At 43.3% G+C, this 12,723-nt stretch overlaps 3 protein-coding genes across 10 annotated transcripts; 1 reads left to right on the top strand and 2 right to left on the bottom strand.

Annotated features, from left to right (window-relative positions):
* The first annotated feature begins 355 nt into the window (after window positions 1-355).
* On the top strand, window positions 356-6,578 carry LOC6579702 (phosphatidylinositol 4-phosphate 5-kinase type-1 alpha). Of its 4 annotated transcripts, none has more exons than XM_044010904.1 (17): window positions 356-754; window positions 1,344-1,378; window positions 1,438-1,587; window positions 1,653-1,850; window positions 1,904-2,046; window positions 2,142-2,657; window positions 2,721-2,825; window positions 2,891-3,023; window positions 3,099-3,186; window positions 3,687-3,749; window positions 3,917-3,934; window positions 4,079-4,162; window positions 4,241-4,600; window positions 5,586-5,844; window positions 5,915-6,087; window positions 6,194-6,279; window positions 6,508-6,578. In XM_044010904.1, the coding sequence occupies exons 1-17, from the start codon at window positions 667-669 to the stop codon at window positions 6,514-6,516; spliced, it is 2,508 nt and encodes an 835-aa protein (XP_043866839.1). In that variant the 5' UTR covers window positions 356-666; the 3' UTR covers window positions 6,517-6,578. The 4 variants fall into 4 exon arrangements, with proteins under 4 accessions (XP_043866839.1, XP_043866840.1, XP_043866841.1 ...); XM_044010905.1 differs by having other exon boundaries at window positions 2,733-2,825; XM_044010906.1 differs by lacking the exon at window positions 3,917-3,934 and having other exon boundaries at window positions 357-754.
* Window positions 6,579-7,404: 826 nt separating this feature from the next.
* Window positions 7,405-8,512, bottom strand: LOC6579703 (ER membrane protein complex subunit 8/9 homolog). Its single transcript, XM_002005549.4, has 2 exons — window positions 8,228-8,512; window positions 7,405-8,173 (listed from the first exon to the last, which is right to left on the bottom strand). Exons 1-2 carry the CDS (start codon window positions 8,423-8,425, stop codon window positions 7,763-7,765), a joined length of 609 nt encoding a protein of 202 aa, XP_002005585.1. The 5' UTR covers window positions 8,426-8,512; the 3' UTR covers window positions 7,405-7,762.
* A 349-nt stretch (window positions 8,513-8,861) lies between these two features.
* LOC6579704 (ATP-dependent zinc metalloprotease YME1L) lies at window positions 8,862-12,217 on the bottom strand. 5 transcript variants are annotated; one of them, XM_032730032.2, is made up of 9 exons: window positions 12,004-12,217; window positions 11,486-11,919; window positions 11,365-11,424; window positions 11,104-11,296; window positions 10,950-11,042; window positions 10,641-10,723; window positions 10,252-10,568; window positions 9,791-10,181; window positions 8,862-9,739 (listed from the first exon to the last, which is right to left on the bottom strand). In XM_032730032.2, the coding sequence occupies exons 1-9, from the start codon at window positions 12,028-12,030 to the stop codon at window positions 9,079-9,081; spliced, it is 2,259 nt and encodes a 752-aa protein (XP_032585923.1). In that variant the 5' UTR covers window positions 12,031-12,217; the 3' UTR covers window positions 8,862-9,078. The 5 variants fall into 5 exon arrangements, with proteins under 5 accessions (XP_032585923.1, XP_032585924.1, XP_002005586.2 ...); XM_032730033.2 differs by having other exon boundaries at window positions 10,641-10,714; window positions 11,365-11,427; window positions 12,004-12,216; XM_002005550.4 differs by having other exon boundaries at window positions 11,365-11,427; window positions 12,004-12,216.
* Between the last annotated feature and the right edge of the window lie 506 nt (window positions 12,218-12,723).

Consider the following 12,723-nt stretch of genomic DNA (forward strand, 5'->3'; position numbering starts at 1 on the left):
TAAATTTAAAAATATATATATAAATAGTTATGTATGATGTATAGGTCTAATTGAGTACAGAAACGCTAATAAAAAACGAAAAAATTAAAAGTGCATTAAATTAAATGTGTTGTCAAATGTTCTTCGTAAATAAATTCATAATATGTCCATTGTCAATTTTATACTTAGTATTAAATATATACATTTAAATATAACGCTTTTAAACCATTTGGTATTTTTTTGCACTTTTAGCATATGGCGCCTGTACACTGCAGCCCTGCACTATTTGCTGTCGCTTGCTTGTGCAGCCCTGGTGCGCATGTACGTACTAGCACTTCCAGTGCTCCTTCCAATGCGCCCATGAGTATGCAGTGAAAATGACAGCACTGGCAGCAGCAGCAGAGAAATCAACATCATTGTGAACTGAAATTGCAAAAAGTTGACGCCATAGGCCAGACGATAGGCAGAGCCAAGGTTTCTGCTCCCTTGGCCCATTGATTGGATAATCCGCGAGCCATATTAACAACAGTTTAGCAGCCACAAAAAAAAGAAATAACAATTTTTATTCAGCATGTCCTAGTATTAGTAGCTGGAAACGTGGACGACTCTCACTTAAACTGTTGGCAGAGCAACAGCAGCAACAGTAGCAGTAGCAGCAGCAGCAGGAGGAGCAGCTAATGCGGCAGCATGGCGTCCGCCGACGGCGACACCATCAACACCATTGACCTGGACAGCTCCTCAGCATCGCAGGCTAAACTAGCGGAGCCAAGCAATGGTAATTTACTAAGCAAACAAACAAAGTTGCAATAAACAAACGCATTTTTGCCAACGTAAAACCCAAAAAAAAAAGAAGCTCACAACAAAAGTTTGTGGCAAACAAAGACGAATTCGCTACGAGCGCAGACAAAAAATCAATGAATGGCAAATGGAAGTGGCCGTGGCGCATGTGTCTCAAAAACTAGGTGGGAGGCGGGGGGCGCGCCCCCGATTTGACTGACTGGCTGACTGCTTCACTGACTAACTGAGATACTTGTCTGAGCCAATGCCAACACATTTCCAATTGATATTTATATACATCATCAAGAAGGACCTACATAAAAATCAAACGAAAACAAAAGAAACTTTCAAGCGGCCAACAACCTGTCAACTATTTATGGCTACACAGCGTATGCCAGTATGTGTGCGTGTGTGCGTGTGCATGTGCGTGTATGTACGTTTGCGTGAATGTACCTAACCCAAGTTCAAGCTCAAGTTGATTCATTTCCCACTTGGGTCATTCGCTATTCATGTCCAGGACATTATAAATTTTATATGAATTAAGCACGTTAAATAGGCAACTAATAATATACTTTCCCAACTTGTAGTTTCCACCGACCATGTGGGTAACTCATCGCCCGACGTAAGTACACAAACAAGTGTTTAGTTTCTATATAGAGCATTTTCTATTTTACTCCTCAGCTGGGCAGTCGGCCTCCGCGCTCGGCCAACAAAGCGGACAAGGAGCGAAAAATTGGACACAGGCGCGTCGGCGAGGGCGGCGAGATTACCTACAAGAAGATACAGACGTCGCAAATTATGGGCTCCATTCAGCTGGGCATACAACATACCGTAAGTGATTGAAGGAGAATCGTAAATATATACACCAATTTATAATATCTGTTTTTATTCGGCAGGTCGGCAGCCTGGCATCGAAGCCAAAACGTGATCTACTTATGATGGACTTCTGGGAAATTGAGAGCATTACGTTTCCGCCAGAGGGTTCTAGCCTTACACCTGCCCACCATTATAGCGAATTCAGATATAAGATCTATGCGCCCATAGCATTTCGTTACTTTCGTGATCTGTTTGGCATACAGCCCGATGATTTTATGGTCCGTATTTGCAGCCAAGTTCAATAATTGTTATAAAAGCTCTTGCTTTCCAGATGTCTATGTGCACTTCGCCACTGCGCGAACTATCGAATCCAGGTGCTTCCGGCTCTATATTCTATTTAACGGACGATGATGAGTTCATTATCAAAACGGTGCAACACAAAGAGGGTGAATTTTTACAAAAACTACTGCCTGGGTAAGGGAAACACCTCCAAGGAAGAGAGTTAGGGAGAGAGAGAGAGAGAGGAGGAGAGAGTGTGAGCTCTTGCTAATGGCTTCATTCCCCAACAGTTATTATATGAATCTCAATCAAAATCCGCGCACTCTATTGCCGAAATTCTTCGGCCTCTACTGCCTGCAAACGAGCAATGCCAAAAACATTCGCCTGGTGGTGATGAACAATCTGCTGCCATCCTCGGTGCGAATGCATCTGAAATATGATCTCAAGGGTTCGACGTTCAAGCGCAAGGCATCGAAGGCGGAACGGGCCAAGAAGTCGCCCACGTACAAGGATCTCGACTTCATGGAACAGCATCCGAATGGCATTTTTCTGGAGGCGGAAACCTATTCGGCTCTGATCAAGACCATTCAACGGGATTGCACAGTGCTGGAATCGTTCAAGATTATGGACTACTCGCTGCTGCTGGGCGTCCACAACTTGGACGTGGCGCTCAAGGAGAAGCTGAGTGAGCATCGAAAGCCACTGAGAGCACCGCTGGCCGAGGACTCCGATGTCGATGAGCCGCTGGAAGCGGCCGAGGGTGATGCCAAGGATCGTGATGCGGCCACGGGCATCAGCAGAAATAAGTGAGTATTCACAGGAGGCAGCAGAAGAGGAGAATTCAATGAAAATGCTAAATGCTAATCCAGTGTGGCATACAGATCCGTGAATCGACAGCGTCTGGTGGCCCACTCCACTGCCATGGAGAGCATTCAGGCGGAAAGCGAGCCCATCGACGATGAGGAGGATGTGCCGTAAGTGCATTTGGTTATAAACAAATTTTATTATATTTGTATATATGTATATATTTTCCAACCAGACCTGGTGGCATTCCGGCACGCAGCGAGAAGGGCGAGCGCCTGTTGCTCTATATTGGCATCATCGATATACTGCAATCGTATAGGCTAAAGAAGAAGCTGGAGCACACATTCAAAAGCATTATACATGACGGGGTAAGCGCTTGAGTTGGTTTCAGATTACTTGAGAGAGCCAAATAAAATTTCTTTTCTGTTCTTCTTTTTGTGCAGGAGACCGTTTCGGTTTGTCGACCCTCGTTCTATGCTCAAAGATTTCAGAACTTTATGGCCAAGACCGTATTCCGCAAGATACCATCGCGTAAGTCAGCCGGCTGTCGCAAACTGGGCTAAGTACACGTACTATAAGGCATTTTTGTGCAATTGGCAAAACGAAAACTACTTGAACATGTCCGTGTTGACATTCGACCTTTTGGCAATCGTTTTTTGCGTAGCTGCCACCCACACACACACACTCACACACACATAATAATATATATATATCTGTGGTATATCAGAATATTTGATATACCCATTCAACACCATTGTAAATCGCTAATTTAGTTTGATTCAGTTTTTGTGCAGCAAAAATGCAATATGGTACACACACTTTGCCCTCTGTGCGCTATCAATCGGTAGTCAGCTAATTATCTAGTCGAATTAACTAATTAATTATCATTATCTTGTTATTATCTTATCCAATTTGTGAAACGTAATTGAAAATTTGGACTTGATGTGTATTTTCTTTCTGAAACCGCTCTGTTCTCTGCTTTCTTATCGATTACTTACTTTGATGCATTACTCTCACTTGTACGCATATAGTGGATCTCCCAGAGATCAAAGGAAATCACAGAAAATTTCGTACCTTGGTAACCAGCTATATAGGTAAAGAAACAACAATACTCACGAATTGTATTTTCATTTTGATTGCTAAGTAACTAACTGATATATATACTTATATTTACATATATATTTATTGAGTTCTTACACTTTGGTTTTATATTTTACATATATTTAATGCACTTGGTTGGTTGATGAAACCGGACGCAAAGCATGCCTCTCGATCACACGTTAGTGTTCATATCTCTAACCCACATATCCAACTAATCCAAATGCAATGAGCTTCTGCTTTAAGTGCTGCGCCTACTCAATCACACCTCTTTTATGATATTCTCGCTCCTCAACTAATCTGTGATCTTTGTGGGATTTTACAGCTCTGAAGCATTCGCCGTCGAAAAGAAAAAGCCTCTCCAAGGCCATACAGCGCTCCATAGACAGCGACAATGAGCCCACACGAGGTGAGTGAGCGTTGCTCAATCGACTAAAAACTCATTCCTAATCTCTCTCATCTCTCATCTTTCATCTCTCTCTTCCAGCTGTGCATGCATCGCACTCGCACAGCAGCGGCAAAATCCATCAGCCATCCAAGTCGTCTAACTCAGAGCCAACGTCCGCAGCAGCAGCTGCTGCTAGTGACAGGGAACGCGAGCGGGATCGAGATAGAGATCGGGATCGCGATCGGGATCGGGAAAGTGGGCGTCATTCGAGTGCAGCTGGCCAGAGCTCCCACTCCGGCAATGTGCCACCGCCCGTGAGGCAGCGCGCATCCACGTCGTCGGCGAGCGGTGCTGCGGCTGGCAGCAACTTGAAGGCGCGTGTGCCACCGCCAGTGCCACCGCGTGGATCGCCACGTCGCAAGGATGCACAGGACAGTCGGGCGCACTCGACCACGCCAGGTACAGCAACATTCGATATCAATTCACCCACAGGCATTACAGCAGCTCCAGTCAGCGTGAGCAACACGCTGCAATTGCCCAGCGACTCGAATCCTCGCTTTGGGGATCGTCGCTCGCCCAGCAATGTCCAGGATTGGCTGGAGCTGCATGATCTCTTTGATGTGGCGGACGATTTGAGTCCAGCGCCCGTGCCGTCCGTGTCTCCGCTGCAACGCAACCGCTCAACGCGTCGTCGCGAGTCGTTGCAGTCGGCCTACTCCACGGCGCGCTCGGAGAGCAGCCAGCGGCGGCAGCAGCAGCCGTCGCGCCTGCTCAGCCATGTGGACATCTTTCAGCGCCAAAACAGCTTCATGGCGCGCAGCGATCGCTCCTCGGTGGGCTCGATCGTGCGTAACTTTCCGCCCATACGCACCGAGAGCTATCGCACCGCCCACACCACTGTGAGCGGCAGCACCGAATGCTCACCCAGACGGAGCAAGCACCTGATGCAGCGCAAGCAGCACAAGCGCCAGCGCTATCTGCACTATGTAGACCTGGCGCTGGGCGACGACAATTGCGAGTCGCAGGAGGAGAATCTGCTGCAGTCGGTGAGCACATTTCTCGAGGTGAAGCGCGAGTTCGAAGGCGCCAATCGACGGCCGAGAAACCTGCCCGTGCTCCAGGTTCCGCCGGAGGCCGCGGATGAAGCCGAACAGCACGTGCAGCTCAGTGTGCCCGCAGCACCACCAAAGCGCCCCAAGCGCAAGCGACGAGCACCCAAAGCGGCGCCCTCCACCATCCCGGAGAGCACGGACACACAGTCCAATGGCGCAACGTTCCAGGATTCGCTCGAATTCAGACGCAACAGTTGTGCCTAGACTGCAGCATGCTTACATTGCGCTTGCCCCATCCCCGCCCATCCCCTATATTTATATGTTTATGTTTGCTCTAGATTTCTCTCTACTCTGTCGCGCTCATTGCATTTCTGTTCTCATTGTATTGCTAGGCACAACTCCATCATGCAGTTCAACACCTCCCCCTGCCTTTGACGACATCTCCGAGGACAGCTCGAACAAGAACAGCACCTCTTCGATGGGGCGCAGGTCACATCATCATCATCACCATCACCACCAGCAACACCAGCAGCAGCAGCAGCAACAAACCCAGCAGCAACATTCCTATTATCAGCAACAACCACAGTATTTGGATCGCAAGATGAACATTGGCCCAGCATATCGAGGCTCCTATAAGGAGGATATTGTTAGGTATTGCTAGATACATCAACAGGCTTAGCAGAATTCTCAATTCTCGATTTTGTCTATGCTTTTATTGCAGCGTCTCTGAGGTGCATCTGGACACGTTTCTGGCGGTGGACACGTCATCGAGCAGTCACTATGGGTCACGCGGTGGCCTGGCCTGGACGCCACCGGCTTCAGGTGAGGGCTCAACACCCACTTGGACAGAGGGCACACCCAGTTTTACGGACTCCAGTTCGAGTGGTGATCTCGGTAATTGGCACTTGACTTGATTTCTTACTGCAATCCGCCTTTTCTGTTCCGTTGGTCTATATATATATATATATATAAATATTCATTCATTCGCTTACAATCGCAGACAACTTCTCGCCCATAAACTCATCCAAACTCGATCGACACAAGCCGACAGTGGAGGATGCCATCAACTCTCTGTCATCGGGAATGGTAAATATTCGTGGCGATGGTGTCAACATCTAGATTCTCTTCGATTTTGACTCGAAATACAATCCCAAGCCAAGACACACACAAAGCAACCCGATCGACAGACAGAAACCCATTCAAATTGCACACACATTAACACGCACAACCACAACCACACTCTCAACCCTCACCCACCCACCCACTCACATACATATGCACTTGCAATAATTCTATATATTATATGTATTGTAGATCAACTAACATAACATGTGATGATGGCGATGATACACAACACAAAACAACAGCAACAACAACAACAACAACTACTTCTCGTATACATGGTGCAAACAGAATTGGATTAAAGTTATAAACATACATACATACATATGATAAAGAAAATGCTTGAGTGTTCAGGTGCATGGGCATGTGCACATTCTGTTATATAAATACATACATACATACATATACATATACCAGCCGTATATATACTGTTATATACTGACATACATATGTACATATTTGTGTGTGTGTGCCTGCACTTGTATAGCTAGGATATAATCAAAAGGCGCCCTCGTAGAACTCCATTGATAGACGTCACAGCAATATCTACATGCATTCGTATATACAGGATACCAGCAACAGATATCGTTCAAGTAATATATATATATCTATATATATTCTATATAAACAAAGTACATATATATACATATATACGAATACAATAAATTTATCAAGCAAACAATAAATATAATTGATATTATATACAAACATCAAAACATACATAAGATCAAAGCAAGTTGACAGCAAAAATAAAAAACTAACAAATACAAAAACCAAAACGAAATGCAATTACGATTCCCGTTCCTTGATCCACGTTCCATATATAAGCTGATATTTGATGATATGAATGCATAATATCGAATTATACAATACCTTAAAATTAAAGTTATAACTTTAAAAAAATTATAGTTATATTTAACAAAATTAAATTAAAAAACGTTTTTGCGATACTTTCGAATCTCCGATATATCCACGATACGTATTATGTACTTACATATGTATAATCAGCAATCGCGATATTACAATATTGTTGTAAAATATATTAACATTGAAAATTGATGAGCGGGACAGAGAAAACAAAAAGCAAAATTCTATGCATATTATTCATTTGTATTTATTATAATATGGTAACTGTAAACATGTTTAGGTTTAAAGGACGCGCACGACACCACAGGACACGGACGACAGACGGACTAGACTCTTACAAATCGGATAGGGCTAGGACATGTACTCCAAAAGCAAATACGAATGAATTGATTATTTATTAATTAGTTGAATGTTATTTAACTTATATGCATTATTCTAAAGATTACTGAAATCCAATTGTAATTACATACAATAAATTAAATTGCAAGGTTGAAAATCCGGCTCTGGTCTTTCTCATTTGGAAATGCACACAATTTGCTAACAGTTTTAACACACTTAGATAACGGATAACTTTTCTGGACTAGTACAGCTTCTGCAGATCTTTCAGGGATTGATTCAAGAACTGATTGGTCCAGTCGTTCTCGGGATTGTCCAGATGATTGTCGAAATCAATCACATCCCGCATAGCGCCCCGTTTCAGCAGCAGCGACACTCCCTCCAGCGTCTGCGACGTGTTCACCAGCGAGTATTTGGCCTTTGACCAGCGGTTCGAGTCACTCGCATAGCTGTACACCTGCAGTGCAGCTCGTTTGTGCTCCAGTGAAACGAGCTTGTTGTCAACAATGGCAAAGCAGGCGTTCTTGAAGTTCTCCTGTATTTTATCCGCGATTTTGGCAGCTGGCGCCTTCTCGATTTGATTGTCGTAAAAGTTCTCCGGCGCAGCATAGTAGCCGGCAATTACCAATCCCGCGCTCTCGGCGTAAGCGTCAATCTGCAATTGCCACATCTTCAGATCTGATCAGTTTTTAATTGTTTGCAAACTCACCTGCATTAGGGCTATTTCTGCCATAGGAGTAACGCCCAGGCACTGATGGAAAAGAGGAATTGCATCTGTGATTTGGACTATAGAGCCTTTTGTCTTCTTCTCGGCCAGCAGCAGACCGTTCACAGCTTGGTGTGGGTATTTCGCTGCATGAAATATGATTTTTGTATATGCAGTCTCAGAAAACTCATATTCGCACATTTTAACTTATTATTTTTGTAAATTTTCGTAGCCGAGAGTTGACTTGTAAGTTTTTACTACTAATTAACTTTGAGTAAGACCGTAAACAACAAATGTCAAAATACTTCAGAAATATCCACAAAAATACTAAAATACGTCAAATGTGCACGAGCTCAAAAAGAATGGCGGGTATTGTTTATAATTAAATAACGGATTACTTTATGAAAGACAAAATGTGATTTTGCGCAGTAATTCATTTAAAATAATCTTTTTTAAGTATTCTTGGAAAAGATTTTTACTTTAAACCTTTAACAGTACTGAATCGATAACATAATATTGCAATCCATGTAATAACAGAGCAGCTGCTGTTAGTTTTTGGCCATGGCATACGTGTTGTTTACCTTAGAAGCTGAAATAACAGAACACCTGATTCGATTGAAATAAAACAATTTAGTAATGAATTTGACTTATTCATTATTGTTATTCCGTTTATATGAATGAATAAGAATACATAAAAAATATGTATAACATTTTATTACTTAACTGCTCGTCTGCGTCCCGATCTCTAATAGTTTTCTGTTTCAGAGTGTTTACGTTTATAATATTGTAACTAAAATATATGTAATTATATGTATATGCAGTGTACGCCCATCTGAAGCCATTCTGGAAAAATACTACTGGTTGTCACTTAAAATAGCCTTGATATCGTCAGCATCCAGAGTTTCGTATTTTAGCAGCGCTTCGGCGAGCGCTTTGTGTTCCTTCGCATGCTTCTTGAGAATGGCCTTCGCACGCTCATAGCTATCACTCAGAATGCGCTTAATCTCAGCATCTACGGCTTCAACGGTATTCGGTCCTAGGGAGTCGCCTGCGCTCAGGCCTTTGGGCGACTCAATTGTCCGGAGACCGACCTTTTCCGACATACCCCAATCCTTAACCATATGCGTGGCGATCGATGTTGCTTGCTTCAGATCACTGCTTGCGCCTGATGTAATTTTTTCTGCACCAAAAATTATCTCCTCGGCGGCACGTCCGCCCATCATCGTGTCCATCATTGCCAGCAGTTGCGCCTTTGTCACATGATAGCGTTCCTTCTCCGGTATGTAGGCGGTGTGTCCCAAAGAGGGACCACGCGGCATAATTGTCACTTTATGCAGAGGATGTGACTCCTTCGTATAGAAGGCCACTATCGCGTGCCCTCCCTCATGATAGGCGGTTATTGTGTTTGCCTCTTCATCGGGCAGACGGGCTTTACGCTCTGGACCCATTAGTACTTTGTCTCTTGCAGTTTCCAAATGTTTCATATTTACAGTCTCGGCTCCGTCAATGGCAGCTCTGGAATGAATAAAATTAGTTACTATCCTATAAGAATATATGATGAGTTACCTCAGAGCTGCCTGATTAATCATATTCTCCAAATCCGCGCCCGTGAAACCCGAGGTGCCACGTGCTAGCATATCTAAGTCCACGTCATCATGCAGAATCTTTTCCAAATACAATGAAAGAATTTCTTTGCGACCCGTGAAGTCTGGCGTAGAGACTACAACTTCAACGTCAAAACGACCTGGACGTAGCAACGCTTGATCCAAATCATCCCGACGATTCGTCGCACCGAGCACTATGACACCGGCATTTTGATGGAAGCCATCCATTTCGGAGAGCAGTTGATTTATGGTTTGATTCGCGTATGGATGGAGAACAGAATTTGTGCGCTTTGCGCCAACCGAATCAATTTCATCGATGAAGATGACGCAGGGAGCGCGAGCCTTAGCAGCCTCTGTAAATGATATGAACAAAGAAAGTGATACACAATAATGATTAGTTAGTGAACAATCACAACTACTTACTGAATAGATCTCGAACACGTCTGGCGCCCTGGCCAACCAGGACTTCATCAAACTCCGGACCGGCGGCGTGGAAGAAGGGAACATTTGCCTCGCCTGCAACGGCGCGGGCAAGCAAAGTCTTTCCAGTGCCAGGCGGGCCAACGAGGAGCACACCCTTCGGCAGCTTACCACCTAAATTTGAGAACTTGTCGGGATTCTTGAGAAATTCTACCACCTCCTTAAGCTCTTGTTTCGCCTCATCACAGCCTTTGACATCATCGAATGTGACGTGAATTTCTTCTGGATCAACCTCAACCTGATTGCCAAGTTGTATGCTGCTAAAAGACATGTTTTTAGAATTATTTTGCACAGAGTGAGAGTGGAGAAAGAGAATGTAAAGTTTGACTCACCGGAATACAGATCCATTTGATGAGGTAAAGAAACTCATGAAGATTCCAATGAATACGACGATAACAATGAGTGTCTGGAAAATCTGCGTGACAATTACTGAGCATTATTCACAACACTAAGGAGCGAATGGTGGACAACAACTCATTACAGACCAGAAGTAAAGCACAGTTTGGCAGAATGTGAATATATAGCTATAGCTTATACTCAGAGAGCTGCCCGAGATGTTTCCCCTCTCGGAGATGCTTTCTTCGGCAGTATAACGAAGGTCAAGACAAAGGGGGGTTAGTTAATTGGGTATTGGAACTTACCTTCAGGTACTTCATTGTTTTTCCCGACTTTTGCGAATCTTCCGCGTTCGATGCCGCCAAATATCCTTCAGCAAAAGCAATTTTTATATTCTCCTGAAAACAGAGTTATCCACAGTGAAGTTCTCGAATGAGAATAAATGAACGTAGTGCATACCGCATTATGTGCATTTCCCTGCAGCTCCGATTTAGAGAGCAATTTCTTAAGCTTCTCGGCCTGAATGTTCAGTTCACCATCTGTTTTCTGCGGCGTTCCTTGCAGCGCTGACTTCAGTCTGGTTGTCATTGTGGGATTGCGTTTCTGTTCCGCCTCAATGGAACGGTCTGTCTTGAATCCGCGGAATTGTCTCCTGCAGAAACGATGAAAATTCTTGAAATCATTCCGCTCCAGCAATCAACAATTGACAATTCTACTTACAACTGATGGTGGTTCAGTGACATGGGACTCAATAGCCCTCTCAACAAGGTTGATTGCATGCTGCTGCAATTGAGAGTTTTTAGTTAGTGGATGAATGAGATTTTAGACAGATCATACGCACATAAGCTCAGCATTTTTCGTCGAATCCAATGAGACTTTAAACTTGTAATTAGCGTGTTGCTTGCCCGAAGCAGCTGTTTGTATCGCGGGCTCCTCCAGTGTGACATGGACATTCCGCATCGAGGGCAACATGCTTGTGACTCTGATCAGAGCATTGTTGACAAGCTCCTTGTCCAGTATACCATTCAATCGCGCTGCCTTCTCCACAATGCTTTGTAAACTAGCACCCGATTTGATGAGCAGGTTCTTGAAATCCAACACGAGGTCGTAACTTCTACCTTGGGCATGTGTACTTTTGTTATTGTTGATGCTGGAGCTGGAGGACCTTGATTTATCGGCAAAGAAACGTGGAACACCGCCATTTGTTTGCAGTTTGGTACGTTTTACTGTGTAATAGTGCGGTTTTCGACTAAAATTACCCAGATAAAGGTAGGGCTGACATTGAATAAAAACCAAAAAGTCAGTGGTTGTGGGAATGGAAGCAATGGAGAATCGGGATCGTAGTTGGCCTACACTTACCACTGAGTGTGTGTTGGCAGAAAACATTCTCAGAATATACAAAAATTTTATTAATTACAATAACAGGCTTAGATCGGGCGAGCGGACGACAAAAATTTTTGACAGGCGAAAATGTCATAATCTTGTTGCGTCCGTGTTGCATCCCTGTGTGTTTTGCGACAGCCCTCGAATTTGGTAGCCCGCCTGGACAATTATTTAAAATACTGCAATTTTGGATTTGATTTTATAACCAAACTGTTTTGATTATAAACTCTTGGAGTGTTTGCGTTGTGAGTTGTTTGACCCAAAATGTTATTAATTAAAATCAATTATACTTTCAATGTGTTTTAACCAAAAGTTATTACGCCATATTATTATGGTCACACTGTGAAGTGATATTTTGAGAAATTCTGCATGAGAAATGACAAAAAAATAGCTTTAGAAATGAAGAATTACTATTGCTATAACTTTATAGTATTTACTTCACAGCAAGCTTCATTTTTTATTTATGAAATGTGCATATTAAAATATTTAATATCGATAGCTAAATACTATCGAAATATAACTAAATTATTTTGAAAACAGAGCCATCTTTTGTAAAATATATTCAAATCAAATGTAGAGGAACAATTAGAATACTAATATTACTTTAGTTTGTAAAAACCTAATCGACATATGATTTATTAAATTAAACAAAACCAAACCCAACTATAGAAATGCCACGACACTAGCGCTAACATC

Source organism: Drosophila mojavensis, unplaced genomic scaffold, assembly GCF_018153725.1.
Source record: "Drosophila mojavensis isolate 15081-1352.22 unplaced genomic scaffold, ASM1815372v1 contig_80, whole genome shotgun sequence".
In the NCBI taxonomy this organism is placed as follows: Eukaryota; Metazoa; Arthropoda; class Insecta; order Diptera; family Drosophilidae; genus Drosophila; species Drosophila mojavensis.